The 21,145-nt window shown below is 31.4% G+C and overlaps 1 protein-coding gene across 1 annotated transcript; it reads left to right on the top strand.

Annotated features, from left to right (window-relative positions):
* Window positions 1–2,296: 2,296 nt before the first annotated feature.
* Window positions 2,297–12,432, top strand: LOC114178065 (ubiquitin-associated (UBA)/TS-N domain-containing protein). The gene is made up of 12 exons (XM_028063754.2): window positions 2,297–2,581; window positions 2,706–2,859; window positions 3,211–3,306; window positions 3,879–3,955; window positions 4,150–4,229; window positions 8,527–8,587; window positions 9,774–9,841; window positions 9,930–10,011; window positions 11,046–11,132; window positions 11,201–11,278; window positions 11,863–11,982; window positions 12,094–12,432. The coding sequence occupies exons 1-12, from the start codon at window positions 2,414–2,416 to the stop codon at window positions 12,268–12,270; spliced, it is 1,248 nt and encodes a 415-aa protein (XP_027919555.1). The 5' UTR covers window positions 2,297–2,413; the 3' UTR covers window positions 12,271–12,432.
* Window positions 12,433–21,145: the final 8,713 nt, after the last annotated feature.

Here is a 21,145-nt window from a genome sequence, read left to right as displayed (position 1 = left end):
ACCAATGTTCTATGAGAAATACTACACTACCTAATCACTTTCCAAAGTAACTTTTGATGTTCATAATGGATCATCAGAGGTGGAATAGGGATCCATATGTCTAGTATAACGATATTTAGTTTTGTGGTTGTAGGTCCAATTCTAGGCCCCAATGTTTGTATTGTTTGTTGAGTTTATTAAGATTGATATTCAAGGCTTATAAAAAACTCACTCGTTTCATATTTTTCTGTCATATGTACATGTTGCGTCAGTAGAAGGGGAACTTGCTCGATGAGAGTTGTTCGAAATATTATTGGTGGATCTTCTGAAGATTGACTCGTGGATAATTTATATTAATATCTAATGAGATATTAAAAATATAGATAATCTTCTATTATGATGTAAAACTCTTAATATTATACAAATACATATTTTTGTAATATGTCATGAACCATTACAGAGATGTATATATATTATATATATATATATATATATATATATATATATATATATATAGACATATATATATGTTATTGTTAGTGTCCTCTCAAGGAAAATCTTATTGTAAAAAAAATTAATTCCATCTTTTTATCAAGTAATAATTATTTAATATAGTAATCGGGGCATCACAGTTGTCGCGTTTGTGTGTTCGCAAGTTTTAATTTTTGTAGAAATTTTAGTTAAGATCAATAATATTTATTTTTGAAATATATAATTAATTTTTAAAATAGTTGTCAAATAAAATAACTGTTAAAAACAAAAGAGATTTCTAAAATAACGGTTAAAAGTAAATTATTTATAAAATAATTAATTTGTAAAATAATAAGTAGAATTTAAAAAATAAAATATGTACACAAAAAAGATTTTTAAAATAACTGTTATATAATTTGAAGACAAATCACATTTACTTAACATTTAAAAATTAATTATATATTCTTCAAAATTAGACAAAAAAGTTAAAAAAAAAACTATTAAAAGACAAGAGAGATTTTTAAAATAAAAGAGAATATTCTAAATTATAGACTATAAATATATTGTCATAAATACTTACTTTTAGCTTAAAAATAATTAATTTAAAAGTAATATTAAATGAACCAAACAGTTATATAAAAAGACGGTTTAGAAATGGTAAAACAATTATTTTAAATTAAAAAACAATTATTTATTAAAAGATAAAATTAAAAATAGAGTTATAAACACCAACATAAAATATCTTTATTCATAAGTATAGAAATATATATATAAATTATGTATAAAATATCAATTGATTTTTAGAAACAACTTTCAGTTATGGTAACAAAGTTTTTGACTAATATGGTATTCTCGAGTATGTGTGAATGATTTTTTAAATATACGTGATATTATATTAATAGGTAATGATAATGTAATTTTATTAAGTTGATATATAAAATAAAATAATATTTATTAAAAATAAAGTGAAATATATAATAAAAGATGAAAGAATAACTATTGATAAATAAAGAAAATAAGAAGAGCAAAAATAGACGATTTTATAATTTTCTTTTAAAAGTAATATTTAATTTTTAAAAATTTAATAAATAATTATATTTTAAAGGATAAATTTGATATTTTAAAATGTGGACACAAAACGGAATCTCTGTATGTATTATTATAGATATTGTTACTGATAAGAATAAATAATGTTGAATTAAATACATAACTACACAATTTGAATTATGAATTACTTGTTGATGGTAAAATACAAATTGAATTAACTAAATAAAGCATTTCCATTTAAAAAAAGTGTTTTTTTAATTTTTTAATTCAAGTAATATTTAATTAAATATATTTTTTGTTCTCAAATTAAAATATTATTTTTAATTCTTAAAATAAATTATAAAATATTGAATCTTGAATTTTATAAAAGATAATATTAAGTATTATTTCCAACAAAGGAGTTCAATGATAAATAAAATTTTATAATGAATCAAAATAATGTTTAACATTAACTTCTACAGAATATAAGACTAAATATTATATATTATTTAATTGATATACGAAATATAATTTTTTAAAATAATTTAAAACGAAAAATGGATTTAACTGACTAGCGATGGTTTAGTTTTACAAGAAACAACCAAAATTGTGTCAATAAAGTTCCTAAAGAAGTTTAATAACAAATGAATTTGGCATTTGTTATATCCTTCAAAATTTAAATTGCAAAATTATAAGAACAATCATTCTAAAAGAACATTAAAAATCATTATACTTTTAAAAAATCTTTTATATTTAAAATATTTTTATTTTGAATATAAAATTTTATTGTTAGATGAGATATAGGAAGCGGCAGTTTTGTTAGCATCCATTTTGTTGTACCGAGAAAGCAAAGCAAAGCAGAGAGTCATCTTAAGTGCTTATTGGTCAAAATATAAATAGTTTTTGTTGATAATCGTTCTTGCATTGCTTTGTATCAATGGAGGGGGTTTCTCTCAAGTGCGGTGACTGCGGTGCTCTGTTGAGAACGGTAGAAGAAGCTCAAGAACACGCCGAACTCACTTCCCATTCCAACTTCTCCGAATCCACCGAACCGGTTCTCAACCTCGTTTGCACGGCTTGCTCCAAACCCTGCAGATCCAAAACCGTTAGTCCCATCCTCAATTACCGATTCTCATTCTAGGGTTCAACGATTTTTTCTTCCTTTTATATAATATGTGTGTTATTAACTGAATCTGTTACTATTACTGTTGTTTGGATCACGTACACAGGAGAGTGATTTGCACACTAAAAGAACAGGCCACGCCGAGTTTGTTGACAAGACTTCCGAGACCGTGAAACCGATTAGTTTGGAGGCACCGAAGGTGGATGCAATCGCTTCCTTGGAAAACCCTTCCAGCACCGCATCAACTGATCAAAATGAAGGTACTTTTTAATTTAAACCGAGTTGATTAATTGGGGTATTCCTAGTCTAAAATTGTAGAGTTATGAAGTAAAGGCTTAATTACCTGTAGCATTTTTTTATCCGTTTTAGTCTCCATAATTTAGACTAAAACGGAATAAAAAGTGTGTTGGTAAAGGACTAAATAGTAAAGATTGTGAAGGGATAGTGATCTGATTAGTAACTATATCTAAACAATATTTCACCATTATTCTTTTAGGTAATGAATCATGGAATCCGATATTTTAGTTAATGAATGATTGTGAAGATGGTGTATGGGGATGTGGTTTTAGATTGTACTTTTTGTTGATTGTGACGTATGTTGAGAAATGCAGAAATGGTTGTTCCTGAAGTGGACAAAAATCTGCTTGAAGAACTCGAATCAATGGGGTTTCCAACGGCACGGGCTACACGGGCGCTTCATTACTCTGGTGAAGTTACTTGCGGTCTTGTTCTATTGATATTGAGCATAGTTATGTAGTGTACAACTGGTTTTTTTGCTGTCTCATGTGAGAAGACCAATAAAGGCTTGTGTAGTTTAAGTGGATGAAATGGGGGATCATCTGAGTTAAAGAAATAGAGGAAGACCAATTATGTTTAACTTGTATGGGACTGCTTTTATTGAAAACGTGATTTGCAATAGAGCCTAGTAACATTGATTGATCCTGAAGCTAATCTTACCTAGTGTGATGCAGCTTGATTACTATTGTAGATTTTTAATTTTTTCTGCCTGCCTTGATAATTATATTATTTTGATGGGATAGTTTGTGAATATTACTGCATCATTGCACATTTCTGGAGTATGTTAGCTGTTTATGTATCTTTAAGTGAGTACAATTGATTATAATAGTGCTTTTTGTCATAGGACAGTTTTTGACGTTTGTGAAATGTTTTAGTCATATTTTCAAAAGTATTTGCAATACATTGTTAATAGTATATATATCTAAACATTGATAGTTATCGACATCTAGATATTATTAAACTTGGTTTCTCCCTTCGACAGGTAATGCTGGTCTTGAGGCGGCTGTAAACTGGATAGTAGAGCATGAGAATGATCATGACATAGATCAGATGCCCTTGGTACACTATTATATAATTGTTATCTGTCTTTGTCACTGTGTGCTTAACTGCTGATTGCTGCATAAGTAGCAAATTGGTGTTGCAAACTTAAACAAAATTAAGTCTAGTTCAAGTAATGAGTAAGTGCCAAATTTTATTTAGTGTGATTAAGTTGCATCTCTAGTTTGTAACCTGCTGAAGAATGATTATCTCAGGTACCTGCCAACACCAAAATTGAGGCTCCTAAACCTTCTCTTACCCCTGAAGAACTGAAAGCCAAACAACAAGAACTAAGGTATAAAACTAAATTCCGATAACATTCATACTAAAGGGCGTATTAATGAAGCTATTTTAGAGTTTTAATATTGTTATGGATAAAGGACTAGAGAATAATTTTAGAAATGTATTGATTCACTCAAGGTAATCCCCAATTCAGATAACATTAATATTGTTAGAATATGTATTAAATATAGATAGATAGTTGTTAGAATATGTATTTAATGTAAGTAGTTAACAATTGTATTGGAAAGCTGCTATATGTTGTACCCATGAGGCATTGACATTAATTACCTGATATTTCTTATGTAATTTTCTTCTATAAATAACAAAGAACAACTTAGAAATTATCAATCACTTAGGTTCTTTTTCTCATATTTCAGGCTTAAGTTGGTATCAAAGCATGTCGATCCTACTATGCTAGTTTTGTTGTTGTCCACCGCTTTAAACACCATTATCCTCCCTCGTCTAGCGTCTCCTACTCATGGTAGTAAGTATCGTACGATTCATGATATGAATCTTACGATACGAAACGATTCAATAACTCCACGATAGAATCGCTTGATGAATCGTTTTTGTTCCCGTGTCATGTTTGTATTGTATGATTCAGACTCCAAATTGTATGAATCAATCCAAATTGTAGCATCCATGGGCACATATATCACTCACTATGGCACCTCTCACGATGACGATTCTTGCTGCAGTGACTTTCACACTGGCGCCTCTTGTCGTGGTGCTTCTCGCTGCCTCGTGGAGTGATGAGAGAGAAGTCAACATCTCTCGCATGTTGGTAACTCATGGCAGCAACTCGCATGACATCAACGTACCTGACAGTGGCATGGCCTTGAAGCTAGTCTTTGTGCATATGAAACACAAAAAACCCTAGGGTTTTTAGTGGGTTGGAATTGTGCCGGTTTTAACCTAAATTTTAGCCCATTTGTTTAAAACGTTTTAAGACCCAATAAGTAGATGGTAACTTCCACTAAAGTTACTGTACCCCAAAAAAGAGTGACTAAAGTTACTACTCCACCCAAAAAGGGTGACTCTAGAAATTGACATTGTATCTAAAAAATTAAAAAAGATGCTTTCAAAATGTTTATGAATCGTACAATTCGCAATACGAAATGATTCACGATATGATAAATCAGCTCTCTGATACATGATATGATTCACGATTCAACTACCATGCTCTTGCAAGTCGTTGGCCACTATAGTTTACTGTTGGCCACTTCAATTGACCATTGTTGTCGGTCCTTTAGCCACTCGTCAACTGCCTTTTTGTCACCAGAATAAATCCTCGTCTTCTCCATAGGGCTCATTAGCATCCCTATATTTGTTTTGACTCTTGTTTCTTCGGTTTTAGCTTTGGTTAAAAGGCTCTTCCTCTCTTTCTTATACTCTTCCTCCACAATTGTTTATTGTCTCTTATACTTGGCATTGACTGTGGAGTATAGATTGTTGTAATTTTGATTGGTAGTGAATTGTTCGTTCAATATGTCTTCCTTTTCTTAGAGTGGATACAAACGTCATCAATGTTCCTTTTGTAAGAGAGTTGGCAACACTTAAAATAAATGCTTCTCTTTACATGGTTTTCCTAGTAAGACACAAAACATGTTCCAATTTAAGAAGGTTGAACCACATTTTTCTGATGAAGAATATCAAGAATATCTCAGTTTGAAGTTTAGCAGCCATTGTCCTTCCATGTTACGTCTCTTGATAATGAAGATTCCTGTTGGCCTATTGCCATTCGGAAAAGTACTTGCACTAATTGCAATTCTCATCCCATTTACAGTTTTCTAAGCCATCATTGTGTTCTTCCCTTCTTATTATTCGAAAAAAGTACTCGCTCTATACACAACTCTCATCCCATCTACAATTTTCTAAGCCATCATTGTTTTCTTCTCTTATTCTTTTATATCCTTTGTATCATTCACCACCATTCTTAAAGATGTGAAAGTGGCATTTGATCATCGTGGATGGCAACAAGCCATGATTGATAAAATACAAGCTCTTGAACGTAATGGTACATGGGACTTAGTTCCTCTTCCACCTAGAGAAAAGGTTGTTGGGTGTTGGGTTTACACCATTGAAGTTGGGCCAAATGGTGAAGATGAGTGCCTCAAAGCTAGATTGGTGGCCAAAGGATATACTCAGATATATTGCCTTGATTATGGTGATACGTTTTATGTTGCAACCAAAATGACTACTTTGTGTCTCTTCTTTGCCCTACCAACTAGACGTCATTGGCGTCTCCATCAATTAGATATAAAAAAATGCTTTCCTTCATGGTGGTCTAAACGAGGAGATTTATATTACTCAAACTTTTGTAATGAAATGCAATGAGGTTGATCATTTAGTTTTTTATTGTCATACCTTGCCTGGAAAATGTGTTTACTGAATTGTGTATGTTGATGTCATAAATATAGGAAATGATGCTACTATAATCTTCCAGTTGAAGGAACCCTAAGCATAGATCTCGAAAGTTTCAAATACTTTTTAGACATTGAAATGGCTTAAAGGAAGACATTGTAGTTCCTCAAAAGAAATACACCTTAGATGTCTTGGAAGAAACAAATATGACTGAATGTAGACCAATAGATAGGCCAATGGATCCAAATAAAAAAAACAATGGCATATCAAGGTGAACATCACTTTGATCTAGAGAGATATAAAAGACTCGTGGGATACTTATTGATCTTACTATTACTAGGCATGATCTATCTTTTGTAGTGGGTTGTTAGTTAGTTTACGCAACATTCTTGTATTGAAATTAGAATGTTATCATCCATGTCTTAAGATACCTCAAAAGGGCTCCAAGACAAGGTCTCATGTATGAAGATAGATATAATACCCAGATTTTGGGGTATTGTGATGCTCATATGCATGATTTCATATGGATACATGCTCCACTATAGGGTATTGTGTTTTCATTCGAGCAAACATTATTTCTTGGAAATCAAGAAACAAAATGTGATTGCCTGATCTAGTACTAGAGCTGAATACAGGGCAATAGCATCTCTCACTTGTGAACTTGCATGGATGAAAAATTCATTCTTGTATGGATGAAATAATTCATTCGAGGACTAAATTTCTTTGAGATCCAACAAATGTTGATGTAATGTGATAACCAAGCTAGTCTCCACATTCCTTGTAATTAGTGTTCCATGAGAGAACTAAACACATAGAACTTGATTGTCATTTTATTTGAGAAAGTTGTCCAAGGAAATTTGTACCAAGTTTGTTGGATCAAGTGATCACCTTGCACATGTGTTAACAAAATCCTTAAGAGGACTACAAATTGAATTTATTTGTTTCAAGCTTGGTACATGCAATTTGTATGCTTTAACTTGAGAGAAGTGTTAGGATATGTATTAGCATGTGGATCAGCAGCAGTTCGAAAGGTTGATCTATATTGGGAATCTCCGGATCTACTCTCATTTTCAACTCCCCGAAGCATTTCGTTGCTTACTATGCCCTTCCTCGTCTTTGGGTGCCTAGGTATCCACCATAATTGGTAGTTGTTAAAATAGGTATTGAATGTAAGTAGTTAGCAATTCTATTGGAAAATTGCTATATGTTGTACCTATGAGAGATGTTAGTGTTGATTACCTAGATATTTCTTATGTAATTTTCTTCTATAAATAACGAAGATCATCTGAGAGATGATCAGTCTCTAAAGTTCTTTTCCTCACATTTTCAGTCATAAGTAATACTAAAGGGCAAGATATTTTAGAGTTTTAATATTTTTATGGAGAAAGGGCTAGAGAATATTTTAGAAATGTATTGATTCACTTGATGAAAGAAATGTTTGATGATGACCCAAGGTAATCCCTAAGTTCCTTTCACTTGATCAGTAAATGACAGATGATGCATTTCGAAATTCCGAAGTGGCGTAGGATGATCAAGTGAACACCTAATGCAAATATGTACTGGACCTGAGTCCCTGATTTAAAATTTTAGGTAGTCTTGAAGTTGTTAAATATTAGAAATTAGAAAATGTGTCTGCTTTTGTCTCCTTTATCATTTCATGTCAGTTGTATACAATGCCATTAATACACAACAATATTGATGTTATTGAAATTTGTGTCGATGTATTGAGTTTTGGCCTTTCGTTCAGTTGATATTGTCATAACATAATGGTCTTTTGTTCTGGCCATTAATACACAAACATATTGATGTTTGATATTATGGGGTTTAGCACATGCTCACATGTGTCTAGAGTTAGTGTAGACGGAGTTACATTTTTAAGCCTATTTATTATTGCTTATATATCTTTAGATTGTGTAATTCATTTATTTCAAAACTATAATCTCAAGGGAGAGAGCTCGCAAGAAGAAAGAAGAGGAAGAGAAGAGAACAGAGAGAGAAAAAGAAAAGGTATTTTGTGGATTCATCCATTTGCTTCTCACTTATTTCTGTTGACTTTCTTTACTCAAATACACTTGTTTGAAATTTTTAAGTATGTAGACTTTGTTCGAGATATAAAACCAACCATATGGTTCTCCATGTAACATGTTTTGGCTTTTTTTATAAAACTCATGTTAATTTTCTGGCTTTTGGTATTGGGAGAGAAGGTCCTTGACATGATGTATGACTCTGTCCCATTGGTCAAGGAAGGGTTGAATATTAGAACAAGATAGTGAGCTAGTCAATGACATTTCAATTCCAAATGATTGTGGGGTGCACTTTGAGCTCCCACTTTTTTTTTTTTTTGATTACTGATTTAATTATATTGAAGACAATACAGTAAATGGACTGTTGTATTCTCTATGTTGGTAAAGTAGGTTGGTTAAAAGTAAAGATGACCTATATAGTATAGTCTTGGATTTGAGGTTCACATTATTCAATGTAAAAAAAGTTATTTCGATGCTGTTTAATAGGTTTTTTGGGATTGCTTTTTTCTTACTTTGCATCCAAGGTGGTTTGTTGGTGTTGCTAGTAGTTTAATGACCCCTCTATTTTAGATTTTGGGAAAGAAAAAAATGCGTCCATGCTCAGAAAATGAGATACTTTTGGAAGTTGTCCAATTTTAGCACATTACTCCTGTATTGTTGAATAACTAATTTTCTTCTGCTCTTGCGGTGTTACCCATTGGTGTGTCCTTGAAGGTATGATGAATACATTGGTTTTGGCACCCAGGGTTATGTAGTCAAAGACAAATGACTAGAGTTGCATTCTTAAAAGGTTGGCGAAGTATTGATTAATTTGCTGTGATCGGAGTCCTGAAGTATATCCATAGGTTATTGTGAAATTTAACTAATTGAATCAATTGAAGTCAAGACAAGAAATAGAAGAGACAATTAGCTGAAGCCAGTCAAGGTTTCATAAAAATGTGTTAAAATGGGAAAAAAGAAGCTTAAATGGCTATATGTTAAACTTCTAGTTAGTGTGTTTTTTGGGCACCTTTTGTACCATCTTTTCTGCTGTATACAAGTCTAGTTGTTCCCATGCATGGATACTTATGTTGGACCAGTTTATAATATTGTAATATAGTATTTTCTAAATACCTTTGTCCATATTTGTTAATTACTTTGGATTGTTATTTTCTTTGTTTTTTATGAAGGAGAGAATTCGCATTGGCAAGGAGTTGCTGGAAGCAAAGAGGATAGAAGAAGAAAATGAGAGGAAACGGTCTGGCTTAGCTAATAAATTTACTGTTGCACACTTGTGTTTTGTTTTGAGTGCAGTTGGCTACAAGAAAATTTTGTTCCTCTTGCAGGGTGTTGGCCTTGAGAAAAGCAGAGAAAGAGGAAGAGAAAAGGGCTAGGGAGAAAATCAAGCAAAAGTTGGAAGAAGACAAGGTTTCAACATTTCCTAACCGTTTTGTTCTCTCTCGTTCTTTTATTGAGACAGTTTTTATCTGCCTTTAATTAGAATATGGAAGTAAAATATGAGTCCAAATTCAGTCATAAATCTGTGTTCTTACGTCCATTTGATTTTGTTTTACCTTATGCATTAAATCCTGATCGTTTGTCATGTGGCTGTTGTTGAATACTGATAATACATTTTGGTATTTGAATTTATTTTCCCTCAAGATATTTTCCTTTCAAGGCGTGATTAGTTAACTTTTTGTCTCTGTTAAAAAGATCACAAAAACATAGAAGTCTAGATATCTAAGATAAATCACCGTTGTCCATAAATGATTGTCAAAAATGAATAAAAGTTGTAGTTTAGGGATAAAAGGTTATTTAGATCTCAGATTTATATTCTTTTGAATTATACAATATATACAATATTGTTTACATTTTGGAGTTGCTTTGGCATTTAGGTTATCCAATTATAGGTTAGATAAAAATGGTTGAGTTATGCTCCAACCCACAAATCAAGTGTTCTGCAATATGCATAGGAATTCTGTTTCAGATAAGTTTGCTGAAAAGCTAATTTCTGTTTTTCCAGTTTTATTGTTTTAATTAAAGAATTGAATGATTTGAGCTATGCACATAAATAGGAGCATTAAGTGCAGAGTTGTTTGAGGGTTAATTGAAGATACAGTGACTATTTGTGTTCAATGAAAGTTTCCGAAAGCCCATTTCCATATAAGCTATACCCGAAACACCCATTCAGAAAATGATAGTCTACTTTTTGTTATTGCTGATCAAATTAGTAAGGAGGGAGGGAGCTTATGCATTTTGAACAAAACTATTGGTAACGAAAAACTTGTAGTTCTCTACTGCTGCATTTATGACTGCAGGAGCTTTAATGGACTAATGTCCAAGGCTTTTAGAAAAACCCGAGGAGTACGATAAGCCTTTTTCTTCCAAAAGATAGCACAGGAAATCAAATATCTTTTATCGGGGGATTTAAATCAAGTGACCTTGTTTATCTATTATGACAGGCAGAAAGAAGGCGGAGACTTGGATTGCCTCCAGACGAACCATCAGCAGCCAAATCTTCAGCTGCACCTGTTGTGGAGGAGAAAAAGGTACGAGCTTGGCCAAAATCAATTATGGGAAAATTGTTTGTTAGTTTATTTGAAATTTGTGCATGCAGAGTTTTGTGCCTGTTAGGCCTGCCACAAAAGCTGAGCAAATGAGAGAGTGCCTCCGTTCTCTCAAGCAGAACCACAAGGTACATTACTGGGAACACCTCTGTAGTTGACAGTATTAATAACTGTTTGATCGTTGATGAACTGGAGTCAATCTAACGGTGAATAGCATTAGAAATAGCATAGAAATACGTATTTTAGTGCAAATTGTACATATAACTTTACATCCTAAAATACTTTGCCTCCTGAATCTTCCAATTTAGGTTCTTACTGCAGTAGCCTTTGTGTTCATGAAGGATAAATTTTTCTTACGACATGTCCTTTTGGTTCTAATAATTTTAATAATTTTTCATGGCAAAAGGCAAAAGTGGTAAAATTGTGTTTTCCAAAATAAAGATGTACTGTTGCTTAAAATCGAGAGTAGAACATTCATTTTGGTCTTTGAAAATACAGAAAGATATATTTAGTTGATCCTGAAATGTGAAAAAAAGGGGCCTTTTTTAGTACGCAGTAGTGGTAATGTTAGCCGCATTTTACATTAAGCTAAAGGAATTTGATTGCTTACATCACAACATTATTTCTCAAATGTTGTATGTTAGAAAGTGTCTTCTGCTTAAACATTGTGAGATCTTTATCCCTTTTACATATTAACTTATTTTTGGAGCAGGAGAATGACGCCAGAGTAAAGAAAGCATTCCAAACTCTTCTAACTTATGTAGGGAATGTTGCCAGAAATCCTGATGAGGAAAAATTCAGAAAGATACGTCTTAGTAACCAATCTTTTCAGGTATCAAACTCTCTTAGATATTGCTCCATTTTCTGATTTTTCTTTTCAATATTAATTTTGCACTAGATATTTTTACGGTAAGGTTGTGTTGATGTTGGGTGTGTTTTACAGGACAGAGTTGGTTCATTGAAAGGGGGCATTGAATTTCTAGAAATTTGCGGGTTTGAGAAGATAGATGGTGGCGAGTTCTTGTTTTTGCCTAGGGACAAAGTTGAGATGGCGATCCTGAACACAGCTGGATCTGAACTAGACTCTGCAATTAAGAATCCCTTTTTTGGAGTTCTTTAGATAAGATGGTGCAAGTGTTATAATCAGATACTTGACTTGATATTTATGGTTTCATATTTCCTAGTCCACTGTTACCGATGGTTCATTAAACAGACTGTTATTTCTTTACCTGAAGTTTATGAGGTTTATAAATATCTACAGATATATTTGGCCTTCATATAAGTTTGAGGTTTATACAGATTTGTTGACTTGATCATATATCTAATGTGATGCATGCCTTTTACGTATGTGAAGGACTTTATGCAAGACACAGAATGTAAAACTGAAATAAAAGCTTTCTATTCCACAGATTCCTTTTAAGGGTATTTCATAATTTTCAGGGAAATTATATATATTAAATTTATTTATTTTATTTTATGTCTTTTCAAATTTTTTATTTGAATAAAATAGTTCTAATGGATTGAATTTTAAATTTGTTTCGTACAAAATAATTGAATTTTTTATTTCGTACAAAAATTATTTTAATATTGAATTTTATTTTAGTTAGTAATGTTTTTGGTTGTATTAGCTCTGATAAAGGTCTTTATTGATTAACAAATATTTAGTTAATATTGATCAAATTTGTTTTTGTCAGTTAGAATTTTTTAATTAATTTTCTTCATTGGTTAACATGGGTTGAAATTTTTTTTTGTTGATGCTAAGAGACAATTTTCAGCAATTTTGAAAAAAAAAAGGTAATGACATCAATTGAGAAAAGAATGCCTTGCAAATATTCACACAAATAATTCGTGAAAGGTTTAATTATGTTAAGAAGGTACGGAGGAGTTGATGCATGCCTAGTTGGAAAGAAGAAGTGACTTGGCACCTAGGTGGAGGAGAGAGTAAAACATAAAACAAAAAAAATCTAAAGTAGTATGTATAATGTACCATTTAGTCTCTTTTGTTTTTAAGTATATTTTGGCCATTTTTTGGAGATATAAGACAATTTTTGGTCTCCTTTAAAGCTTGGATGAAATTCGTATAGGACACATTGTAGTTAGTCTTTTGTCTAATTTGACCTAGTTTCTAGAAGTTAGAGTTAGAATTTTGTAGAGACATCCTTATTATCTTTTAATTGCTTAGAGGCCCATAAACTCTTCTATATAAGAGGTGCTCCTAGACTTGTAGAATGGTTGAGCATTTTGAAGAATAAACACTCTTGTTGATCAACCTTGTGAGAGTCTCTTCCTTTGGGAGTAAAACTTCTAAGCCATATTTTGAACTAAACTCAACGACACAACACCACTCATCTCCAAGGATTGGTGGCCTTTGGCCCTCCTTGTAGTGGTGTGTTTCATCTCACCATTATCATCTTCTATTGCTTCCATTTTGTTGTTATTTTCTTCTATTTCAATTTGGGTTTGATGTTATCATGTCCATTTTGTTTTGTTTCTTGGTTCAAATCATCTCTCTCCTTCTCTAGAACCTCTAGAAGTGAACCTTCACATCTAGATAACTTTGCTATCTTATTTCATAAAAGCTTAAATGAACCTACATAAGGTCTTAAGACATCAATAAGAGTGGAAGAGAATCATGAAAAAGCAAAGAAGATAGAGGGTCACAAAAAGGGGAATGATGAGTAATGTGGCAAGAGAGTACTTATCTATTCAAGGTATGAACAAACATTCTCTTAGGGGGTATGTAGAGGGCATCAAGAAGTAGCAAAAATTTATTCAAAATATCAAGAGTAGCTATGAGGCCAAAGGCTAGTAGAGTAGATCCCATCGATTGAAGGTTAAGCCTTGTGTTGCTCGCTCGATTGAAAGTTAAGTCTTATGAGAATAATGAGAAACGAAGGGGCCCTAACACATAATATTTTACAAGGATGATGTAAGTGAATGACATCATAAGACGAGTCTGCAACTCGTTAGAAGCAGGTTATTTACCCTTAAAAAACTTTAGTGGATATCAATTGCTCAAGCCATGTAGACTCCAAAACTGGCAAGGGTAATTTTTAAGGAATTATAGATTTAACATGTAACTTGTTCAAAATTTAAATTCAAATATTATAACTATCCAAGGGGTTAGAAAATATGAATAGGTTTATTTTGTATTTTACAAGGATGAAAATTTTTGGAACAATACATACATTCTGAGAAGTGCCACGAACAAGAAAAATGGCCAATCCAGTGTTGGTTTTTATTATTTGGGTCACCGTTTTCATTGATTTATGTTACAAGTTCCTTTATTTTCCTTGGTAATTTACTTTCTTTGGTAATATACTTTTTGCAATTTACTTTAGTGTTCTTGTTATTTTATTGTAACTCACTCACCAGAATACTTTGTATAGGTCTAAATTTTTGACAATTTTCACAAGATTTGGCATATTCCATGCAATCACTTGCAATCGTTGACAAATAATATTATTTTCTATGCAACATCCAATCACTCGCAATTGTTGGCCAATAATATCATTTTCTATGCAACATCCATTTCATTTTTTAACCATTGGAGTGAGATCCACAAATTCAATTATGGATTTCTGTCATAGCCAAATAGGCTTCGTCCTTGCCTAAACACTTAAGCAATATTCCCTAATTTTTTATATATAATTAATTATGATGTAACTATTCACTCGATACTTTAGTGTTTTGTTGTTTGTGTTTCCACAATTCCTCAAATATTCTACTATTAGTTTTCGCCAATCATTATCTTCTAACGTTTCAATATGGACAAAATCAAATTCTCTAGGTAAATTTTGTCTTATTGGAATAAAAATTTCTAGCCTTTGTTTCAAAACCCTATATCTTAAAGCCATTAGGCCAAATCATTTGCTTCGTGGTTATGAATGTGAAATATATGAGTGAATACAATGGCCATACTCATTTCTTTGAATTGAAGTCTGTAGTAGTTTTGAACGTGAAGGGTTTTGCTATGGCCATACTCCACAATGCTTTATCAACCGGATCAACTAATGCATGTAATTATGCTAATCTCCCAACTATGTCCTTTATCTTCGATATGCTCTCCAAACTGTAAGCATACTCTACTTGAGAGATCAAAATTACTTCGAGATTGAAACCTTGGTGATTTGAGTTCGTGCAACCAGCCTGAGTAATCAATGTCTCTACATGACTGAATACAAATGCGAGGTACATACTCATTCATTCATTCATTCATCACAAGACCATAAACAATGTTAAACTTTGGCTCCACATAACCCATCTGATCCTGAAATGGGTTAGTTTCCACTCTCATCGGTTTCTCTTTGAATTTCAATCAACCTTGTTCAATTGTATCATGTAAAGTATCCTTGAAAAGTAAACAATTTTTAGTCATATGTCCATAGAAATTATGAAACTTACAATATATTTTTCTTTTTCTTTCTTCAAAAGAGGGCAATTTATGACCATCATTCAATTTGATTTGTTTATCTTTCAATAAAACATCAAATATCTAGTTGGACTTTGTTACATCAAACGTATAGGTTCATTTTCCATTTTATCATCTATTCCTTTTTGTAATGGCTTACATACATAACGAGGTCCCACTTCAACTTCGCTAAGTGAACACCCTCACTTTCATTTTCTTCACTCAAGCTCTCTATTGAACAATCCACATAAGATAGTGCTCTTTTCTTGTTGATTTATCAAACTTTCAATATTTTTCTTTTTCATAATTAATTTACTGGATCCTCTTTACTCTATCTGCTAATTGATTCAGGTCTTTCAAAGGTATATTCACTAATTTCCCCTTATCGAGAATTATAAACCATATGTACCCACTCGTATTAACTCATATTCTGGTATCTAAGTGTCACATCTCAATTTCATTTGTTGAATCAGTTAAAATAATGGTTGATAGCCTCATTTTTATACCTTTTCACATTCATTAGATCGATTAAATTCTTTGTGTTTCCCTTTAAAGAATTGTTCATGAAAATTTCTCTCCAACCGATACCAATTGTAAATTGAATTTGAGGGTAAAGTTGTAAATTAAGTACACACATTTTTCATTAGAGAAGTGGGAAAGTACTAAGTTTTCAAATTCTCGATCATAGTTATGTCATCACACTCAGTCTGGTATCTAACGACATGTTCCACAGTCGATTAGCCTAACTCTCTGGCAAATTTTGAGAATTTTTGTATTTTGTATCCCCTAGGCAACTTAGTTCCAAGGATAAAGTTTCGAAACGAGGATATAAAATATTGTTGATTGTACATTCCAAGGTCCATTCCTTAATTGAATTCAGGGTGACCATATTAGTTCCCAGCATTCGTGCGATGACCATTGTACATTCCTTGATTGAATTCAGGGTGACCATACTGCTTCCCAACATTCTTGCAATTATCATTGTATCCAAAATCATCCCTTATGCAATCGCCATTATTAAATCTTATGTTATTCAATAAATGGTTAGAGTTTTGACCTCACCTTAATATTTGAAATTCCCTGTCTAGGTGTTGTTGGACATTATGTTGGTTAATCTCACCAATATGGTTGTCTAATTATTGTACCCTTTGATTAGTAGCCTTTTGTCGATAATTTTGGTGAACATTTTGATTTCCAGTATTGTTTCCTCATGGGAATGCCAAGTCATCCCTTATTCGAGCCATCTTATCGGCCAACCTTTGAAAATTATCGACTATTATTTGGACTAACAAATTTAAGAATATTATCATTTGACTCGATAGTACATTGACCAATTCATAATTGCTATAATCTATTTACTGCCTTAATAACTCCAACGAGGCATTAGATATTCTTGTTCCCATATAATCAAAATCATTATTTCTGCCCTTATTAAGCATCCTAGTGGATACCTTTCATTAGGTATGCTTATGGATCCTCATGTGCCATTATAATTAAAATTGCCCATTGTTAAAAGGTCTCCTCTTATGCTCATATATGGCCTAGTAAAAGTGGTTATAGGACTACTTCACGTTGGCATTGTCAATGCATACTAAGTGAACATACTTGGGCCAACAGTTATTTGATTGACTATACCGTCGATAACTAACATTTCAGAAACTAAACTGACATTAACCAACGAATGCCCTAAAGTGGATAACATAAAGGAACTCTATGTGTTTTGAGACATCACTCTTCGTCCATTTCTTAACTGCATACACCTATGGTATGGAACTAACCCTATTGTAAATCACAAGTTGTTCCTTGGGGGTGCCAATTTGTTTCTCAAGGATTTAGGTCGACTGATTTCTATTGTAATTTTGACTACTAAATCTCTCTGATGCGAGTTCTTCTTAATAGGACTAACAAACACTTGATTTTTCAATCTTAACTTAGGTGTTTTTCACGTCTCGTATCGATGCACAACACAATTTAAGAAGCAAATTGTTGATTTGATGCACTAAGTTTACTCACATGCTTAAGAAATTTGATTGTTTACTCATGTGAACTTCCACAAGGATCTCAAACATAACGATAAATATTTTGTTTATTTTTTGAATTTTTGGCGACAACAAAAGAAGCGTAATAATAAATGGATGAGGTGGAAAATAAATGTGGTTAAATACAAACATGAGACACAATGGTTGATGGAGATGTGACAGAATAACAAGAAATCAAAGTAACTTGCGTAGAAAAGTAAATTACCAAGGAAAGTAAAGAAACTTGTAACAAAAAAAAAATCAAATCGACTACCCAAATTGAAACCATCGACATTGGTCTAGCCATTTTTCCTATTCACAACGTTTCAGAATGTATGATTTGTTCCACAATTTGTCACCCTTGCAAATAAAAATTAAACATATTTATACTTTCTAAACCTTCCCAAACGGTTACAATATTTGTATTCAAATTCTAACTTAACCCTAAATCACTACCCTGGTACTACCCTCGACGATTTTAAGGTCCATATCAGTTGGGCAGTTACCTTCAACAATCTCCAATTCAATTGTTGCTTTGTTTGCTTTGACTTGCCTCCTTTTATTCATTGATGCCTTTTATCTTTATGTTCCCTCGATCATCTTGACGAAAAACAACTATTGTGGCTTCCTAAGATTTACATGCTCGTTGTATGGTATCCATCTCATAAAGAAGCAATTGGTCGAACGACTCACTGGAATATAGTTCTCTCTAGTTTACGGCCAGTGAAACTTAAGAGTTATGGGGCGATATTAAATTGACTTTGGAAAGCAATGTTGTCCTACAATAACACCATCCATGTGCTTCTATATGTTATGAGCTTTCGATCCTTGATCCTCGTAATGTTTAACTTTTAATTGATGGACAATCTTAAAGTTTGACCATCGATTATCCACAAGTAATTTATCTTAGGCTTAATATCTAATTTGGTCCTCTAATATTATTTGAATTTTAAAAAAGACCCTTAGTTTTTTATTTTTTCAATTTAGTCCTCAGTTGTTTAAAAAAGCTCTATTTGGTCCTTTTCGTTAGACTAATGTTAACACCGTGTTCGTACATACCACATGTTAAATGGTGAAATTTTCAATTTATATATATATATATATATATTTAATTTTTAAAGAAAAAATAAAAACTACCACATGTCGGGTCATGCGAGCCACGTGGTAGTGACAATGCCACGAGTCATTTCACTATCACATGATAATGCTTGTTTTCAATTTAGTTCCCATATTTATAATTTTAATTCAATTTAGTCTATTTTTTTTTTGATTAAATTATACTTTTAGTCCCCATTTTCGTAGCAAAATTTGAATTTGGTCCCTCAATTAAATTTTATCTCAATCTGGTCCCTATTTTGGGAAATTTGACTCAATCAAGTCCTTTCCGTTAGTGGTGAAGTAACGGTGTTAAATGGGTGCCACGTGTCAGCTTTTGGATTTTTTGAATTTTTTTTTTTGAATTTTTTTTATTTTTTATTAATTTTTTAAAATTTTTTAAAAAAATTAAATTTTTGCCACGTGTCAAGCTAACATAGTGCCACGTGGCAGTGACAGTGCCACGTGTCACTATTTGGGAGGTGTCATTTTCTCATTCTCAATTTGGTCCCTGTATTTTATCTTTTGTCTCAATTTAGTCCTAATTTTTGTAAAAATTATGCAATTTCGTCCCCCTCCAAATTGAAACAAAAATTATAAAATGTTATACAAATATTTTTATTAAATTTGATTTTTTTATTCAAAGTGATATTTTTATTATATATTTTCAATAAAACCAAGTTTCTTTAAATTTGTTTCACATTAAATTTTACTTAAAATTGTTTTCAAATTTTAAATTTATTTGTTTTTTATTGTTACATAAACTAGTTAATTTTTCTTAAATTATATAATTGTTATTTTTATACTAACTAAAATATTTGTATAGAAATTATTGAATTTTACACATTTTAAAAATATGCAATTATTTAAAATATAAATTCAAATAAAAAACAATATTAAAGTATAATGTAATAAAATATCAATATAATTTAGGAATTTTTTTATTAACATTATTTTATATTAACAACTTTAAAACAATTTTAAATAAAGTTTAACGTAAAATATAAATTAAAATAAACTTAATTTTGTTAAAAATATTTACTTGAAATATCAATTTTGATAGAAATATTTGTGTATATTTATATAGAAATTAAATTTGGTTTCAATTTGGAGAGGGACAAAATTGCACAATTTTTACAAAAATTGGGACTAAATTGAGACAAAAAATAAAATACAGGGACCAAATTGAGGATGAGAAAATGACAACTCCCAAATAGTGAGTTTGAGGGACCAAATTCAAATTTTGCTACGAAAATGGGGACTAAAAGTATAATTTAACCTTTTTTTTTTTGTAAAATGAAGGAATTTGGTACATATCCAATTTTAGACCAAAATCAATAATTAAACTTAGCTACAACTTATATATACTTGTTAAAATATTTTTTTATAATTTATACATAAAAATACTCCACCTAAATATTTAAATTAACTTTTTTTACATAAAAAAATCTCTATTTAAACTTATAATATTTTAAAAATATTAAAAATGTAAATATAAAGTGACACTTGTCACATTAAAAGTATTTGTCACACTAAGCATTTAAAAATTACAAGCGTCACTTTACATTTACATTTTTAATATTTAAAAAAAATATAAGTTTCAATAGGGAATTTTTTAATGTAAAAATGTAAAGAAAAAATAGTAGTTAAGTGGAGTGATTTGATATATAAATTTTTTAAAATTATTTTAACATGTATATATAAATTGTAATTAAATTTAATTACTAATTTGGTCTCAAATTAGAAATGGACCAAATTGCTCCATTAAGAAAAAAAAAGAGAGGACTAAATTGAATCAAAATGGAGACTAATCTAAAAACAAACACTATCATGTGACACTAACATGACGCATGATACTACCATTACCACATGGGTAACTGTATCAAATCAATGTATAGCCATTAATTCATAACACTCCCTATTGGCTGTCCATTAATAAGAGAATGTGCTCGTTAAAACCTTACTAGGAAAAACTCATTGGGATAAAAACCTAGTGAAGGAAAAAAAGTACAACATTCTGTATTCTTTAATACAGTATTGTTTATCACGTATTCTATTTCTCCCACTCATGTAAACATACATAATTAAGATGGTGAAGTTCAATCTTGTGAACTAATTGCTCAAAACTTCTCATTTAGTGAAGACTTTGAAAATAGATCTGTCAAATTTTCATATGATTGAATCTTTTGGATCTCATATCACTCTTTCGATTGAACAATGCACTATTATCTTCATATATGGTTGTTGATTCTATTTTTCTCGAGGATAGACCACAAGTTTGTCGCACATGTTGAATTATAAACATTAACCAAACATATTCACGACTTCCTCTTGTAATGCTAAAATTCTGCATGATTTGACGATGTTGTTGATATGGTTTGTTTCATAGACCACCATGAAATTATTGTGCTACCACATGTGAACAAATATCTTGTTTGTGATCAAACATTGTGACATTGTGAAGATATGAT

Source organism: Vigna unguiculata, chromosome 3, assembly GCF_037176805.1.
Source record: "Vigna unguiculata cultivar grain cowpea cultivar isolate G323 ecotype 2 chromosome 3, ASM3717680v1, whole genome shotgun sequence".
Lineage (NCBI taxonomy): Eukaryota > Viridiplantae > Streptophyta > Magnoliopsida > Fabales > Fabaceae > Vigna > Vigna unguiculata.
The sequence above is the reverse complement of the archived record's forward strand: the minus strand, read 5'-3'. Positions and strand labels throughout refer to the sequence as shown.